Source organism: Westerdykella ornata (assembly GCF_010094085.1).
Source record: "Westerdykella ornata strain CBS 379.55 unplaced genomic scaffold EI97scaffold_14, whole genome shotgun sequence".
Classification (NCBI taxonomy): Eukaryota; Fungi; Ascomycota; class Dothideomycetes; order Pleosporales; family Sporormiaceae; genus Westerdykella; species Westerdykella ornata.
In genome coordinates, this window is record NW_022986864.1 from 407,155 (window position 1) to 423,963 (window position 16,809).

The 16,809-nt window shown below is 52.1% G+C and overlaps 6 protein-coding genes across 6 annotated transcripts; 1 reads left to right on the forward strand and 5 right to left on the reverse strand.

The window, feature by feature from the left end:
* Positions 1 to 187: 187 nt before the first annotated feature.
* On the forward strand, positions 188 to 756 carry EI97DRAFT_459370 (uncharacterized protein; the record flags this gene model as incomplete). The annotated part of the gene is made up of 2 exons (XM_033801001.1): positions 188 to 433; positions 487 to 756. 2 exons carry the CDS (start codon positions 188 to 190, stop codon positions 754 to 756), a joined length of 516 nt encoding a protein of 171 aa, XP_033653005.1.
* A 416-nt stretch (positions 757 to 1,172) lies between these two features.
* EI97DRAFT_420529 (uncharacterized protein) lies at positions 1,173 to 2,013 on the reverse strand. Its single transcript, XM_033797031.1, has 3 exons — positions 1,746 to 2,013; positions 1,517 to 1,665; positions 1,173 to 1,461 (listed from the first exon to the last, which is right to left on the reverse strand). The coding sequence occupies exons 2-3, from the start codon at positions 1,655 to 1,657 to the stop codon at positions 1,300 to 1,302; spliced, it is 303 nt and encodes a 100-aa protein (XP_033653006.1). The 5' UTR covers positions 1,658 to 1,665; positions 1,746 to 2,013; the 3' UTR covers positions 1,173 to 1,299.
* A 1,709-nt stretch (positions 2,014 to 3,722) lies between these two features.
* On the reverse strand, positions 3,723 to 4,723 carry EI97DRAFT_76037 (uncharacterized protein). The gene has a single exon (XM_033803053.1). The coding sequence runs from the start codon at positions 4,533 to 4,535 to the stop codon at positions 3,804 to 3,806; it is 732 nt and encodes a 243-aa protein (XP_033653007.1). The 5' UTR covers positions 4,536 to 4,723; the 3' UTR covers positions 3,723 to 3,803.
* Positions 4,724 to 5,162: 439 nt separating this feature from the next.
* EI97DRAFT_475469 (uncharacterized protein) lies at positions 5,163 to 7,814 on the reverse strand (the record flags this gene model as incomplete). The annotated part of the gene is made up of 4 exons (XM_033801922.1): positions 5,163 to 5,984; positions 6,079 to 7,310; positions 7,356 to 7,729; positions 7,792 to 7,814. 4 exons carry the CDS (start codon positions 7,812 to 7,814, stop codon positions 5,412 to 5,414), a joined length of 2,202 nt encoding a protein of 733 aa, XP_033653008.1. The 3' UTR covers positions 5,163 to 5,411.
* A 3,555-nt stretch (positions 7,815 to 11,369) lies between these two features.
* On the reverse strand, positions 11,370 to 13,066 carry EI97DRAFT_451029 (uncharacterized protein; the record flags this gene model as incomplete). The annotated part of the gene is made up of 2 exons (XM_033800320.1): positions 11,370 to 12,608; positions 12,662 to 13,066. The coding sequence occupies 2 exons, from the start codon at positions 13,064 to 13,066 to the stop codon at positions 11,370 to 11,372; spliced, it is 1,644 nt and encodes a 547-aa protein (XP_033653009.1).
* A 542-nt stretch (positions 13,067 to 13,608) lies between these two features.
* On the reverse strand, positions 13,609 to 16,549 carry EI97DRAFT_379279 (uncharacterized protein; the record flags this gene model as incomplete). The annotated part of the gene is made up of 2 exons (XM_033795703.1): positions 13,609 to 15,956; positions 16,006 to 16,549. The coding sequence occupies 2 exons, from the start codon at positions 16,547 to 16,549 to the stop codon at positions 13,609 to 13,611; spliced, it is 2,892 nt and encodes a 963-aa protein (XP_033653010.1).
* Between the last annotated feature and the right edge of the window lie 260 nt (positions 16,550 to 16,809).

Sequence of the window (16,809 nt, forward strand, 5' to 3'; positions counted from 1 at the left end):
GAAGACGAGAAGGGAAGGACTTCGGATTTGGGCGTGTATAAATGGGAGGGAGTCTCACTGCTTAGTAGAGCGGCCAGGACAGTTGTACTACTCCTCGATCCCTCAGTGTCTCTTCGAAACAGTCCAGCAGGAACGAACAAATTTTCAATTCAGTTTGCCTTTCAGTTGCAGAACCAAACCCTTAATCATGAAGCTTTCCATCTTCACGGTTGCGGGACTTGCCTCCCTTGGTCTTGCTGCCCCTGCACAGCTGGACAGGCGAGAAACCGCAGTGGAAGCCACGGACCGCCTGCTCTTCAAAAGCAGCATGTCCACATTTATCGCCGCACGCAACGCTAAAAACCCCTCTTCTTTGGACTGGTCCTCCGACGGCTGCTCTTCTTCTCCTGATAACCCATTCGGCTTCGACTTTATCAACTCGTGCTACCGCCATGTAAGTTCCCGTCACCCCCAAAGAAGGCTTTTTCAATGCTGATGACCGAGCAGGACTTCGGCTACCGGAACTATAAGAAACAGAGCCGCTTTACCTCCGCAAACAAGGCGAAGATTGACAGCAATTTCAGGAGTGACATGTATGCTCAGTGCGAGAATGAAGGAAACGCTTTCGAGGTGGCAGCGTGCAAGGGAGTTGCCGATGTCTACTATAATGCTGTCAAGGAGTTCGGCACCAAGCGAGCCGCTGAGTTCGAGGCAAAGATGAGGAGAGATGCTGAGGTCGAGGAGATTGAGGGAGTCGAGGCGGGGGTAGTCGTTTAAGATGGAGGGCCAAAAATGTAAAGTATCATGATAATGAACGATATGATGCACCGATTCCATCCTGCGGATTCGGATAATCGCCATTCCAAGGAGTTTTGTGAAATGAGAGGAGTTGAATTGTCCGACGGAGTTATTCATCACACGGAACACTAAGGTCGTAACTTTAACTTGCTGATGTGTGTATATGACCAGACCTGAACGAGCGCCGGGTCAGTCGACTGCGCGAGTCCCGTCAGTCGGGGTTAGGAAAAGAAGGGGCAAACCTTCACCTTTTGATCTGTAGATGTTCAGCATGTCCACTCCTCACCTTACCGTTGAAAGGACGACGAATATATAGCATTGTTGCAATCCTGAGCAAGCCGAGCAACTGTACGCTGCAGAGTCAAATGTCGAGCTGCCGTGGAAGAAGTGAAATGAGCTGTAATGCCTCAAATTTCCCTCCTTTTCACTTTGCGTCGCTCCATTGCGCATAGGTTACAATTGCCAATCGCTCTCATTCATTGTCTATATCAGGTACGGCTATTTATACACGAGATTGCTCCTTCAGAGCTTGCTGATGAACAGGCGGGCAGCGAAAAGGCGGACCTTCTGGGGAAGAGTGTATTTCGACATGAAGTAGATAAGCGACGGGATGAGGATGAAGGCCATGGTCGTCTCGTTAACGAAGAAGAAGGGGATGAGCTGAGGCATGGCGGACCTTAGCATCTGCACCCAGTGTTAGCTACTGCCATTCCGTTTGGCCGATTGTGGGTATGGATACCATCGATTGGGGAGCGGCTTCGGTCTTCTGGGCCTTGCTCTGGGTGGAGGTAATGGCCGGGCGCGCAAGAACGGACGGGCGAGCCATGGTGGGCTGGCGGAAAGCCCTGGCGATAGGGCGGATGAACCGTGAGGAATTCATGGTGGGCACTGCGAAGAATGGAGAGTCAGCGTCGAGCGGTAGAGATGCCAATGGCAAGAAGATGACTTCATTCAAGCGATTGACGTACGTTCGGGAGATTGCAGGACCCAGAGAGATGAAGTTGGATGGGTTGGAATCGAGGTTTAGAGTCGTTGCAAAGTGGTCGGCAAAAGCTCGCGTCGGAAAGAGCCGCGCTCAATCACGTGACGTCTTGGAGATCTTCCATCCACCTGGGCATCCATGGATGGATGCCAGCACTTCTCAACTTTCATTTCCTCATCTCAGCCATCATGAAACCATATGATTTCATCAAAACTGACGATGCTCTCAAGCTATGCGAGATTCTCTATGCAGTTTTCAAAGCATTGTTAAGATGTCGTCAACTTACAGCCTCCAGAATATCCTAGCTTGCCATCCCACGCATCCCGTCAAAGCCTCCACTTTTTGCCCCCACGGCATAGACGAACCATGATCATGCTAATATAGGCGCATCAAAACCATCAGTCCGCGAGTAGACCCGTGATAGATGCGATACATCACGATATCTTAAGCTAACCTTCGACCCTCATGCCAACCACCAAAGCGGATTCCTCGTCACCCGAACTGATTTCACTCGAATGAGTGCAAGACATCTGCTTAAGGGGTTGCCCTACCCACGACTGGAAGATGGATGAGCTATCCGGCATTCTTTACCTTGATGTTTTCCCTGAGGCCAAAGACCAGTACTTGTTTCGCAGCGGTTTTCAGGATAATCTCTGCGATGATCGGTACCCGTCGCCAGTTTTCAACGCTATTTCATCGTCTTCCCTTGCCCTAGCTTTACTCTGTGTCCATCCGGGGGCCGTGACCCAGTTTTACAGTGGATACGGCTATCGGATACCATACAAAGGCTGAATATTTCTGTACTTGAACATGGAAAAGAGATATGTTAGTGGTGATCCATGGGGATACTCGTTGAATTCCATCCGGACCCATGACTTAGGCAGCCGCATGGATCAGGATATATTCTTCTCATCAGCCTTTGACGCTGGAGACTTAAAAGATTCATTCCACAAATGAGTTAGAGCGAAGATTCGCTGGGCAACCCCGCCAACACGGCGAACACCATCATGACGCTTTGGACATCGTCCACGGTCCTCGTTCGAATCTCCACGCGCATTTCTGAGCCCTGAAGGAAGAGTATCCTGGAACCGATTCGAACAATCACCCGGATTAATGGCTTACCGTTCTTTTTCGACGTCGACCATTACAGTTTGACGTGTCTACACCTGTGGAAGTTGCGAAGAGTATCATAGTCAGGTGTCACGAGTGACATACCGCATAACTCTATGACTTCTCTGCCGTCCAGAGAGGCATCCATTGTAGAGACTCTTAGGCTTACTCCTGCAAGCCGTTCTTACCCAAAGAGGCGTTTTATCAAGGAACTGCTTCGACCGTCGCCAATGGGTTCAGTATAGATGGGAGCGCTAACTGTAGTGTAGGATACGTGGGAGATCATACAACCGCTATGAAGGCTTTAGTCCATTTTCCAGCTAGCTCGCCTGTGTAACACTAGCGGACTCAGTCAATGCTGAAGATTGCCCTACTGTTAAAAGAATCTGACTTCGGGATTCGGGATGGTCCATTCTTCGATGACTCTGAGGTCGCCTCTCATGTGTTATTTGGAATTGAAAACCCTATTGGGCTTATCGCCGCCACCATGCAAAGGCCGACTCAATCTCTACGATCTTGGACATTACGGGACCATAGCTGCATGTCCATGATGACCCCAAGGTTCCATTTGGGCAAACCTCATCATTAAAGCACCTCGACGATATGTTGTACGACATGGGCAATCCCCCAGACACAGTACCAGATACCGGAATATGGAACCGTCTTGTGCAAAGGAGGATTAATGTTGTTGAAGTCAAGCCCGATGCGCGCAGACAATGCAATCTACCACGAATCACCTTGCCCTTCGTGTCCCCAAGAACGACCGTACCCATGGAATCGCCGACCTTCACGCAGAAGCTGACATACAAAGGCGTTATGCTGCAATGCGCACCCTTCGCTCAACGCGGTTGACCCGGTAATTATCAACCTCCGCCCTTTGACACCGTCTATCAGCGTAGAGATCGGGTCGGTGTTGCACCTCGCCGAACAATCTTCATGCACTCAAGGGACAATACACGGTTTTCACACAATCCCGGGGGAAGACACTTGTCGCCACACCCGCAACATCTTCCGTCTCGTGCAGCCCGCGAGTCATATCGAAGAACACCTGAAGCGAACGTGCAAACCTGTATAGCCAGCGAGGAGCGGGAAAGGCTCGAACCACGGAGGGTGAGATGCAGATCCGGCGCCTCTTCCGCCGCCCAGCGGTAGTGGCTGTTCCACATCGCAATACTGAGACTGGAGCTACCCAACCGCCATAAGAGCCACCTCGAACTATTCGGCCAGTTCTGGTTTGCGCTCGAGGGATATCAGGCCCATGTGAGAGCGATCTTGTTGAAAGCTGTGTGGATTCGGTTCCTACTTCGCCCGTTCGGAGCACATGGGCAGCATATCCTTCAAAGGCATCTATGAGACACGCCACATGCCTACCTCTCGGGACCACACCACACCACAACTCCCATCGTGAAAACCAAATCCCCGGGTCCAACGCCTCAGCCTTAAAGCGGCAAGCGTCAAGACAAGCTTGATCTGCGCCATGGACAGGGGCGGGTTTCAAGGTTGAAAGAGGGTATGAGATGTTACGATGGCTGTTTGGTCTGGTCCTCATCCTACCCTTCAATGTGACTGGTATGGTGGAATATTGTGCACAGCACTTTCTCTTCCGGGGCTTTTCTGGTGTCTCCTCTCTGCGTAATTGCAACACAACAGTCAGACAGGAATGCATCTAGCTCCTTTGCGACTTCACCGCTTTTCTAGGGCATCTCCCACCCATCTCCCCTGCCGAGAAGAAAGCCGGAGATGAGAACGTCCTTCAGCCTTTCGGCAGCTGCTGCGGTATCCCGCCTGGGGTTTGCCCGGGCAGCTATCTATAGTGTAGGAGCTGTTGTGCCACCGTCCGTACAGTGAAGGATCTGTATCACGGCTCGCGCATGTAACGGTGAGCCCTGGATTACTTGTTGGATTCTGATATTCAACTGTTTTCTGAGGGGTTGAAAAAAATCAAATCTATCTACGATGCGGCTCGGGTAAGGGATTGGGAAGCAGTGCTTTATGAACTCTGGCCCAAATGCGCGGTGGGAAATCGGACATCCAATCATACCTCATGAAAAGCATGCAAAATGGAGGGAAGGGAAGAAAGCGCTGAACAGTAAAAGTCTCGATACCTCTTGATCTTTCCTCGATGAACCTTCCCGCGTGAATGAAACGCATCGCCACCATGAGAGGGAGCAAAGATCCACTCTCCTAATCTTGCCTTGCACAAAAAGGTGTATGGAAGAAGGGGAGATGTAAAAGAACGAAATCTCAACAAAAGACCAAGCGGTATAGCGGGAACGAGCCTTACCCTCGAAATGCAACACTGATGTAACCCGGAGAGTCCGTCTAGCCATCAACGCCGGATGACCCCCTGAACAAAGCCCACAATTAAATGTTGTCTTCGAGGGAAAGATAGAAAATCAGTGCATCAGTTCCGCCACTCAAACTGCATGCGTACATCTCAGAGGCATGCGTACATCTCAGAGAATCGCGAACCTTTTTACGGCACGCAAGTCCCGCAGCCTTATACATTGCGGTGCCACAGACGTCGGCCACGCATATCAGATCAGATCATGCTTGCCAGACTGTTAAATGCGGACGTCGGCTTCACGCCCACCAACTCCGGCTCCGAGACCAGCAGCGGCGGATTCGAGGAGGAAGAATTCGAATTCCCCGAAGACGAAGCAAATGTCGACATTGGCTGCAAGGGAGAACTGAACATGCCGACCACTACAGGCTTGTCCTCGGATTGGGCCGTCGTCGTCGCCGTGGAGGACGTCGATGCTTGCTGCATTGCTGGAGACGGCGATGCAATCGGGAATGAGGCCGTAGGCTGTGAGGGGGTCGGAAGCGAAGTCGGCATGCCGACATATTGCTGATGCGGCTGCGATGACTGTGGGGGTTGAGGTGCTATGGCAGCGGTGCTCAAAGTCGGTGTGGCTGTCGGCGTTGACTGGGAATGCGATGAGTAGGTTGCGGGAAGTGATTGGTCATGGAACTGTTGTTGTGAAACGTCGCGTTTGATTGGATAAGGGGAGGACGTCGTGCCGGTTGATGCGGACGAGGCGGCTCGAGCACGAACGGCCGTCGTTTCACGGCGTCTTTTAGGGCCGTCTTTGACTTTTGGGTGCGTGTGGCACTGGGGTGTGGAGAGTTAGTCAGGTTCTGAGGAGGAGAGAAGAAGGGATGACCCTCGCGGAGGACCACCCATGCATGAGGAAAACGGAACGAACCTTGTATGCATGTCTGAACCACGTCGTTCCTTTCTTCTTGCTACTGACCAGCGCAATCCATTCACCGCAACTTCCGCAGAGGCCCTCCCATACGTCCAGGTTGCCTTCGGTGCGACGCGTTTCTTGCGGTCCCTGGAATGCCGCTCCAGTTGCGGCGCTGACGCCATGCGTGAAGGACTTGTCATACCAGAAAGCGCTGTTTTTGAGAACCAGCCAGCGGCCCGGTTTGCATAATCCGCACCATCCTTCGCGCTTGTTGCCGTGGCCGCGCACCCAGCGCGGGGTGTACAGGTCTCCGCCGAAACGAAGGTCTTGCTCGTGAGGGACCAGGTCGGGATCGGAAGGGTTCATGTCGGATTCGGGCGGGTTGGAGGGCTCCTCGTGCAATGAGGAGTAGAGATCGGGTGGGTCGGAGAGGTCGGCAAAGTGGGAAGCACAACCTCCATGCCGATCCACATTGCTGTGGAGGAGGCGGAAGTAACTCTGTTGCGAAGGCACGGGTCGCGGAACTTCGAGATGGGGATGAAATGGTTGATCTGGAGAGGCGAAAATAGCGGGATTGCTGGACTGTAATGGATGGGGCTGCGTATACAGGACATTCTGGCCGTGCAGTCCGAAGTTGTTGAAGGCATTGGTTGGATATGCTGGCATCGAATGGTGGGGATTTGTACGAGGCGGGTACGGGGCAAACCGGTCTTGAACTTGGGAAAGAGGTCGCGCGGAAGGGGTTGATGTCGGCGCATGTCCCGTTGACCATCTCTTGAACCGGCTGGTCTCCAGTGTATACGGCGACGACCGCACGTTGTTGTGTGGCGCTGGCGAAGCGCGGGAGCGACTGCCACTACGCACTACATGCTCATGCTGAAGTCGACGTGGCGACGCAAGCGGCGACAACAGATTCGAGTTTGCCTCTACACTGCTCCATGGCTCATAGTCGGATCCGTACGAGATGGCTTCGGATGAACCTAACTCTTCAAATGTCGATACCTCGGGAAGGGCGCCGCCTGTGCTTGACATTGAGAATGAAGACTCGGAGAGGCGTCGTGTTGAGGAGGGGTTGAAGTTCGCAATATTTTCTGTCTCTTGACGTTCCGTGCCACTTTGGTAGTGAGGAAGATGAATGATGGGGGTATTCTCGTCGTGACCTAACAATCCTTGGTTGAAGTCGGCCATATCAGGATCCAGCGACGTGAAGTTCTCAAATTCTTCGCAGACCTTCTGGCCCCAAGGACCTGTGAGTGTTAGATATAAGCAAGACATGGACACTAGAAACATACTTGTATCGATAACGCCGGGAAAGTAATCAGTAGTTGGCAAGCTCTCACTCACTCCCACATCGCTGCGAAAAGCGGCGTTACTTAATGCTGGCGAGTGGTTGTTCGACACGGTGATATTTGGCCTTGCGCCCAACTGCTCGTAGTCTTCTCTGCTATTTGAGGCAGGAAATTTCTGCAGATGAGGGTACGGGTTGTGGGTCTGTGGGACAGTCCATGTTGAATACGGAGGGGAAAGTTTGGGGTGAGGGTGAATGACTTGTGAATGATGCTGCTGCTGCTGCACTGGGATGCTCCCGTAAGGGTACAGCATTTGCACTGCCTGTCTCGACGACGGCCGAGTGTTGGTGAAAGGTCTATTAGGTGCTGGGCGATATCTTTATGTGGTGTCAGCTTCCATTCATCGCTGATTGTACTGCTCACATCTGGCGGGGCTTACTGCTGAATCGCATTAAATTCCATCTTAGCCTCGCCCTCAGAAGAATACGGCTCTAGTGGTGTCCCCGTGTCCACTGTTGGCACAGCTGTTAGCTAACCAAACAGGAAGCTCCTCTCAATACCCACAGCCCAGATCGCGTCCGGGTGTGTCTGGCTTCGGCTCACTTGTGGGGGAAGCTGCAGTGTTACGCAAGGGAGGCCTAGAGACACTGAGAACATACATATGTTTGGAGTGAAAAGAGTGACGTCGGGTCAAAGGAGTGTGGTTAGTCGATAGCGCAGTGCGACTCGAGCTATATCTGCAACGACAAAAGGAAGCTGCTGGTCGTAAATATCAAAAGAGTGTACGGAGAACAAACGTTCCCTTCGCTGCCAGCGCGGAATGGAGCCCGCTCCGATGGGTTAAAAGAATGAATGGTACTGGGGACTGGGGTTTCAATGAGTGACAGAGGCCAAAGTAGAAAGAAGGACAAATGGAGGGGCCGCACCACTATATGAGAGAGGCACGGATTTGGAGGTTTCCGAGCAGTGACGATGGGAGAGGACCACATGTGGGAATGTTGACGCAAAGGAACGACCCGCACTTGGTTTGAGGGAAGCGTCTGGAGGGGCCTTGGCTGCAGAGATCTGGAACGGCGAGAGCTTGGGGCAGAGGCGTTCACCCAAAGGAGTCTTTGACGGGGATGGTGTGGAGGGAAGGGTGGAGCTTCGCCCTGTATTGCGGCGGCAGAGCGCCGTGAATGGAGACTAGACGCTGCCGGCGGACTCGGAAGCCCATGTCAACGCCGCACCCTCTGCCCTCTGGCATTGCCCTTGCGGCTGAGGCAGCTCTGTCCCGTTGGTAATGAGAGTCCATCACCCAATCGACAAACGACAATCAAGGGCAGAGAAGGTTCCCAAGGACGCGAGGCGAAGCATGTTCGCAACGCGAAACCCTCGAGGGTAGCGGTTTCAGGCCTGTCCTGGCTTCGATCATCTCAATCCAGATGGATGGAGCGGACAGGCGCGGCCGAGGGGCAGAACGGACGACAGAAAAGAGAGAATGTCAAATGGTCGGTCACATCCGTGACGATGCTGGTGTCAGAGTCTGAAACGTGACCTGAAACGCGGCCAGGGGGCTGATGAAGAAGAAGTTCGCTAGCGTGGACGACGCGCCTTCTCACCATCAGCACAACCATCACCAAAAAGCATCAGCGCGAGGACAGTGGAACATCTTCCTTGCCGGCCTGCTTCCGAACATCCCGCGCGACTGTTCCACGTCCTTGCTGTTACGAACTGCGCTCGCACGCGCCCACCTTGGGTGGCTCGCGAACGAGCACGTATATAGGGACCTGCACACTCTTTAGCGTGCGCCTCCGCGGGGTGCTGGGAGATGGGAATGCCAGAGCGTCCGTGAGCGAGTCTGTGTTGTGCGTCTCTGGGGTGCATTCCCAATGTTTGTCCTGCATTCAAGGGTTTCTTCCTTCAGAACCTCGTGAAAACACATCCCCGACACTGCCATATTACCCGCTGTGGGTTGTCGCTGTTGCCTAGCTGTACCGTCAGCACATCCCTAAAGGTTAGTTATTTGTCACTACAGTATTGCGCAAAGTCCCAGAACCCCGCCAGTTCTGGGGAAAACATAGCTCTCGGCGACCATCCCTCGATCATGCGGTCCGCGGCACCGCACCAACACCATGACGACCAAGGACGAGACGAGATTGTTCAGTCCGTGTGGTTTGCGGTTCAGCCAGCATCATGCCACATGCCCATGGCTAGAGCGTTTTTCTCAGTCAGTGTGCATGATACGGTGTGACACACGAAGAGGATGTGCAGATGAGGTGCAGAATGTACGCCATACCCGAGCATGCGCTGCTTTTCTGATGCCCATCTTCTATGCAGATGATAGTCCTTCTCGCTCTCACGATGTTTGGAGTAAAAAATGCATGCGACCACCAGTAATCTCAGGACCCCCAAGAGGAATGCGTCAACTCGACACAAGCTTCCGTTGTATATATCGCTATTATAACCATCACTTTCCTACTCCAGCCTATCAGTTCCAAGGAATAAACACTGGCCAACATAGTCAGACTTCTAGAAGAGGATTGGAACAAGCGGGGTCCCCTATTCTTTTTCTTCCTCTCCCTTGCTTCCCAACACAGCACATACCATGACTTACCCATCAGTTGACAGCAACCCCTTAGTTGCCACGCTAGCTGACCGCCTGCCTAGCCAAGTATAGCTTTAGCGTTTTTCTGCCAATTTCGTCGTGAATGTTTACTCTCCTCTACACTACGAAATTATTATATATAATTACTGTCTAAGAGATTGTCTGCAGGTAAGCGTAAGCCTTGCACGCAGGCTGCTTTTTTCGCGCTTTTATTAGGCAATGGCGGGGATGCAAATTTGTATGGGCGGGTGTTTGGTGTTCCAGTGGCAACTAAGGGGTCGCTGTCAACTAATGGGTAAGTCATGATAGATACCTTACCTCCAAGAACCTGGCCGCCCTTTCATGAAAACGCGAAGGGCAATAGCCGTTAGTCTACCCCACGCTTGTGCTCACGTTCTGGCCTCTCCATGTGCTTTGTAGCACAGTACCCGGCCCACCTAGCTGCAAACTGCCCCCAATATAGCAACGGTGGAACTCAAAAGATATCCTTCAGTATTGTCGCGGCGCGTGTCTCGCGGCCTCTTCACACCACCACACTAAAGGAGGACCGATATAGCTGAGTCTCAAGTGACGGCGGTCCCCATTGGATCTCGAGATATCGAGATCAGATGAGATTCGATAAAGACTGTGACACCTCCTTGATCATCTATACATTGCAGCTACAGCAAGTTTGCCTTCATCTGAAGGGCAGACAAAGATAGCAAACACGCTCCAGCGGGTAGGCGAGCTCCGCTATTGCTGTCCCGGGGGAGACCAGTTGCACAACATCTCCCTCTCCGTTCTCCGTTAAGCGTGGGCGGCAGCCACACGGCAAAACATCGTTACACAAGGTGGTTCAGCTGCTATCAGTTCACCGGGGAAGGCACATATTCTAGTGGAGATTATTGTATGGATGTACTGGAGTAAGGAGAACTTCAGACGTGGGAAAGACTTCATGAACCTGACGTGAAGAAGTGGGACTAGATAAGGCACAGGTGATCCAAATTTTGTGCGGACGGAAGAGTGCGGCCAAACATACCCTGCCTTGCACAGCGGTGCCCAAAGCGGCGTGTCCAGGGATCAAGGGTTTGTTGCGCAATGCCTGGGTAACGCGTGTTCAAGTGCCCTGTGACCTTCATGAGCTCTGAAGGAACGCGCCGGGTTAGAGGACTGCGTCATTGGAAGCGAGCACGGATCCATATCGCGTCAAGGACATTGTGGGGGGGTGGAGGCTCATGGTTTCGACAGATCTCATCATCGAGGTTCGAGAAACAGACTGATATTGTGTTGCGAGAAACGTATTTCTGCATATGAAGCCAACAAAAGGAATGGAGACCCATAGGTCTGTCAGGATTGAAAACCATCGTACATAGGTGAACGCCATACAATATTATACATGTCCCATGACACCCTATGAACCATGAGCATAGCTGCAAGCGGCAACCTCCGATTCACAGCCTTCCAACTTTGACTTGACATGCTCCGCTGATGGTAGTAAAGGTCAATTCGCTAGTCCCTTTGCCCTTCTTCGCTTCTACATGATTTTTGCCGGGTTCTGCGAGCTCATTGAGGAGCTCCAAATCCTTGCCTTGGAGGTGCAGCGCTCCGCTAAGCGCACTGCCGTCAAGGTGGCCTTCCCACTCTTGGGGATATGTCAAGTCTATTGCGCCCGATATGGTCTTGTGGTTGCTGACGAGCCTGTTCAGGCCGCGTGGTTGATCGCCATGAGGAGACTGTATCTTGACCTTGGTCTCCCCAGATCGCGAGTCTGTTTCGATCGTAGTCTCGTCGTCTCCTGGACTGAAAGGAAGGATATCTGCTGTGATGCTGCCGGCTACCGATTGAAATAATGTTCTCGAACCGTGGACAAAAGTCCCATCAATCGATCCCACTTTGGTACTGAGAGACAACTGGTAGTCCCGTGCTGGTATGCGCTCCCGTTTAAAATCGGCCCTGATGCTCCCGGACAACGATTGTGCTTGGAAGACTGCAGGTGCCCCCTCCGTTCCACCCTCCATCGGTTCAACATTGATGTTGACAGAGCCACTGATTGTGCTGATCCAGATCAAATCGAAGAGTGCGTACTTGCCGCTGATCGAACCAGATATAGTCTCCAGCTTGGTCTCCCTGGAGATGAGCGAAGATGCATCCAATGTACCAGTGGTGAGGGATATGGAAGTCGTATTGGTTACTGAGAGACCGACCCCATGGTGAACTTGCATGCCAAGATGCGTAGCATGAACATGGAAGTTTTCCAGCCTCGAACCTGGTGCGACGTATAGCACTACCGACAGCCCAAGGCAAGCCGTCCGGCGCTGAGTACTATCCACTTGCTTTGATGTGGAGAAATCTCCGATTCTCAGGCGAGTCGCAGAGAATTCGGACTTGATGCTCTCTATGTTGACGGATTTGGAGGCGGCGTAAGATATTTTGGCCCGAATCGTGCCGAGTGCCTGGTCGGCAGGTGCTTGGGCTACATGTACCCAGCCAGCTAATGTCCTGAAGGGTCCTCCCGCTGGTTGCAGAAATTCTTCAATTAGTAGATCTCCAGGCGATCCAAAGTCGAATTCTTCACTCTTCATGTTGTATTGCTTCCCGCAACGACTTGACCAACGAATTGGGAAGTCTTTCGGACTCTGTGATTGCGAACCTGCGGCTTGTTGGGCAGGTATGCCGTTTACGGATTGGTTCTGTGAGAGTCAGTCTCAATCCCGCTATTTCCAACTTATGCATTCAATCACACCTGTTGCTTTGGATTTGCACGAGTTACTACTGTTATTATAGCAGCAAACAAAATGATCATGAAGAGAGCGGCCAACCACTTTAGTATCCGAGCTCTTGAACAATGTTCCCGCAAGCCTCGCCCTCGGTAGGTCGGCCCGTTGTACACGCCGTCGATAGGATCAATAAGTGGAGGAACTGGCGTTCGCACGTCATTGTAAGAAAGCAATCTCGCAGCTTCATCTCGACTTGGTCTGGGGTGCCAATTTATTGGCGTGGTGGCCTCGAGGTATGAGGGCGGTGGGTCCTGGCCGACAAACGAGGTCAGAAGAGGTGAATCCTCTAAAGTGACTGGGTCTCCAGTCGAGGGCGACTTCTCCACACGCAGGATAAAGCCTCTATTGGCAGCTTCCGTATCGATGTACATGGCGTTAAAGGGATTGATAGAACCATGAGAGAGAAACGTCGAAAGAATGCGATCATGAGCAGATAAGCCTTTGTAGCTGCTTGGCCGTCCCGGGTTACACCTGCCTGTCTGTCTCCTGCTCCCAGCTATGATGCCGTAGTTGTTTCGGAGTTGGAAACATCGCCTGTTTTATCGCAATCACCTGGAAACAACGGCAAGTTGCCATGTCGTTGCATTTTTCGCGCGCAAAGGTTCTTCGATGGGGTAGAATCAGCGCATCTCTGAATATAATTCCCATCGCGAGCTGTATTCATTTGATTCGGCCCTCTTTGAATGCCATATACGTGGACATGAGTGTTTTCACCTGGAGTTCCGAGGTTCGACATGTAAGATGCTGAGACAGGACGTTGTCAGACGATCCTGGCGCTAGACTATCTCGGTAAGGCGTAGATAAACCCCTATCCCAGCCCTATTCGACTTTCGATGTGATCGACAATTCATGTTCGTCGCGTCTGGGCACTCTGAGAAATCTATGATCGCGAGTTTGAAGTCTAGTCTATGCACTACTTCAGTAGCCCACACATGCATTGACAGTCCGGTACCGGACACATCGCGTGCCTCGCAAACCAGTCCCGGGCATGATGACCATGGAAACCGTGTGTGCAGTTCATACAGAAAACCATCAACCGGGCTTCGAGATCCTCCTCTTTGAGTGCCTGGGCTGCGCCGACCTTGCTTGGATCAGGAGAACCGAGCCACATCATACATATGCCGCAACGAGGCATCTGAGCGCCGCAGTTGGGACATGCCAGAGCCGGCGATGATGCTGCCCCTTTGGCTGGATGAGGCTTTTGTTGCGGCCCGGGACGGTGAGGTCGGCTTCGATCGCCAACGGGAGTCAAATATTGCCGTGAAGTCTTTTGATCCTTCCGTAGGGCCAGGTTCTGTTGGCAATTGTGGCAGCGGATTGCCAAACTCGGCGAGGTCGGCTTGTTGACGCTTCGTCCCTCCCGGGAAACGCATCGCAGATTGTGCTCTTTGATATAGTGAGTCCGCTCGAGAAACGTGCGCCACACTTGCATCTGGTTCAGATACATATCCCTCCAAAGGGACCAGCGAGGATCCTGAATGTAAAGCGGGCAAGCTCGCGACAGGATAAGAACAGCACTCTGCAAGTCGCCATACTTGGCGATATAATGTTCGAAGAGGTCCATTGCCCTATTCGTGAAGCCGGTCAGTAAAAGACCCTCAATGTCGCCATATGCGATTGTCTCCGTGGTGACCATATGGAGGAAGTGTGACAGACGCTCGTCCTTGAGGTATTTAAGTGCCACCCCTACTCGATCAGACAGCGCCAACTGTGGCATATCAACAACAGTTCCCCAGTCTCCCGAAATGAAGTAGGCAAGGAGCGCCTTCAAGTAGGCGTCGTTCGTCATCTCTGCCATCCAAGAGCACAGATGGCGCTGATCTTCATTCACATAATCGCAGGCGATAACAGCGCCCAGGCCAACGTTATGTATCTTGCCCTGTTGAATGGTCTCCTTCAGGAGATCCAACGCGACTTCTTTATATCCTTGGAAGACCGCAAGGACAATCGCCTTGTAATACTGCCCTTCGTTGATGAGCACCGAACATCGTTCGCGAAGACCTTTCTTGGAGAGATGCCAACCGCAGAGGGAAAGACATAGTTGGCGGTTCTCGGGGAATGCAGTAGAGGTGCCGGAAAACGGAGGGAACTCCTTGTTCTCGCATATCTCCTTCACAGCCTCCACAAAGATGGCTTCCGACGTCTTGGCGTCCGGATCGATTAAGCGTTGGTCATACATCTCCAACTTGTTGGACCATATGGCGGAAACACCAAGGTACTTTAGGTCAAGCCCTCCGCCAACCATACCATCACCCCAGGCATGAGCGTCCATTCTTTCCACGAGGTTCCACGCGTCGACCAGCCATCGATCGTTAGCAACTATTTCCTTGTTCCTGCGACAGTCTAGGTTGTAACCTTCCTTGCATCGTCTCTTTTGAGTTTGAAGGACTTTGAGGTAGTCAGGAAGAGGTATTCTCACTTCAGGATATCCTAACGTGAGAAGTTTCTCATGCATCTGGTAACTCGATAGTGTTGCAGATTCTAATGGAATACTCCGATGTGGATGGTCAATGGTTAGTCTGTCCAAGCGGCTTTGTAGGCTGTCTCTCGCGTCAAAGCCATTATCGTATCGGTTCTTCAGGTGGTCGTTTTCCAGATCAGTAAGGTCGTCTGCAATTGTGCCTTCGCTGAGGCTTGGCCTTGCAATGACAGTCTTGTCCCTGAATATTTCCTCGAGGGCGCTCACGTTAATTTTCGGTGCCGGAGTAGGAACCTTCAATATCTCAACCTCTCTGCCCGGATGCAAAGTCAGAGCGCATGGTCCATTGACGGGGCTGCCGGCAGTCATGAAGTCATAAGCTACAACGCGGTTGTCGTCCCCGTGATACCCGTCGTCATAGCTAGGGTACCGCAAAATGTGGGACACTTTGGTGTAATGCTGTGAAGACCACAGCCTAGGATGTGGACCATGTTTGGAAGGTTGATGAGGATCCAGCCGATGCGAATGCTGAGTGTGCTCTATCAGCTTGAACTCCCCTGTATTGGCCAGAACGCCAAAAGCTCCCTTCTTCGTGCCGCTGTACCGTAGGCTCCAAATAGTTGCGGAACGGCTGTTATCGACAACAGGTCGGAACTCAAGCACCGCTTCGGCGGTAGAAGGATCAGTCGTGGTTCTCGGTTTGACGAATCGCTGATCCCATACAGTAACAGTAGGATCACCTGCGGTTCCCGCAGATACGAAGTAGTTCTCATCCAAAGGATCAATAGCAATGTTGTGCACCTGACGAGTAGGGAATTGTGCAACACCCGATGCACCGGAATCTGAGCGGTTATAAGAGACAAGAATCACACGCGGAAGCTTCACGCTCACCTCGAAGATCATATATACGAATGCACTGCCGTGCTACGCCCGCAACCAGGGTGTCTGGCTGGCTGGAGAAGAACTTTATGCTGGAAATGGCCTCAGAGCTCGCCAATTTCTTATACGGCTCCGAAGTTGATGAAAGATTGGTAGCATTAAGATCGTAGATGTTGAGACAGACATCATTTCGAACTCGGTCCAGGCCCGTGGCGAGAAAGTTCTTGGAGCTGAAAGCTATCGAATTGCACTTGCGCTGATGCTTGATTGGAAATGAGTGCATGTAGTCGGCATTTGGGTGATCAGCATCCACTCGGACAATGACAGCTTCACCCGAAGCAGAACCAATTGCCACAGTGTGTTCATCTTTTTTTGACCAGTCGAAGGCGGTGTAATTTGGGAGCTTGTCACGAACGCACAGTTGACTGTACCTCACCTTATTGTCCTCGATACCGTCGATCTGGCAGAGCCGAAGCCGGTTCGCAGCCACATCGATGATCAAGAACCTTGGGGCGTACTGTGTTGAATGAGGTGACCATCTGATGGCAGCGTCCATTCTGAAAGCTCCGGTACCAGTAGCGCTGGGGATGGGACGTGTCTTCGTGTTATGAGAGTCTGCGGAGAGATGAGCAGAACAGTAATTGTGTCTCCATGGCGAAGTAGGAGTTTAATGGGATAGGACACTCATTGCAGACGTTTAAAGACGAGTCATGCCCGACTTGACTATAAGCAACCCGCCGTCGATTAAGAAGGGTGAGATCGAACCAAAGGAAACCCTGGGAAGGCATGACTTGGCGCCAAGATATATCTGGAAGC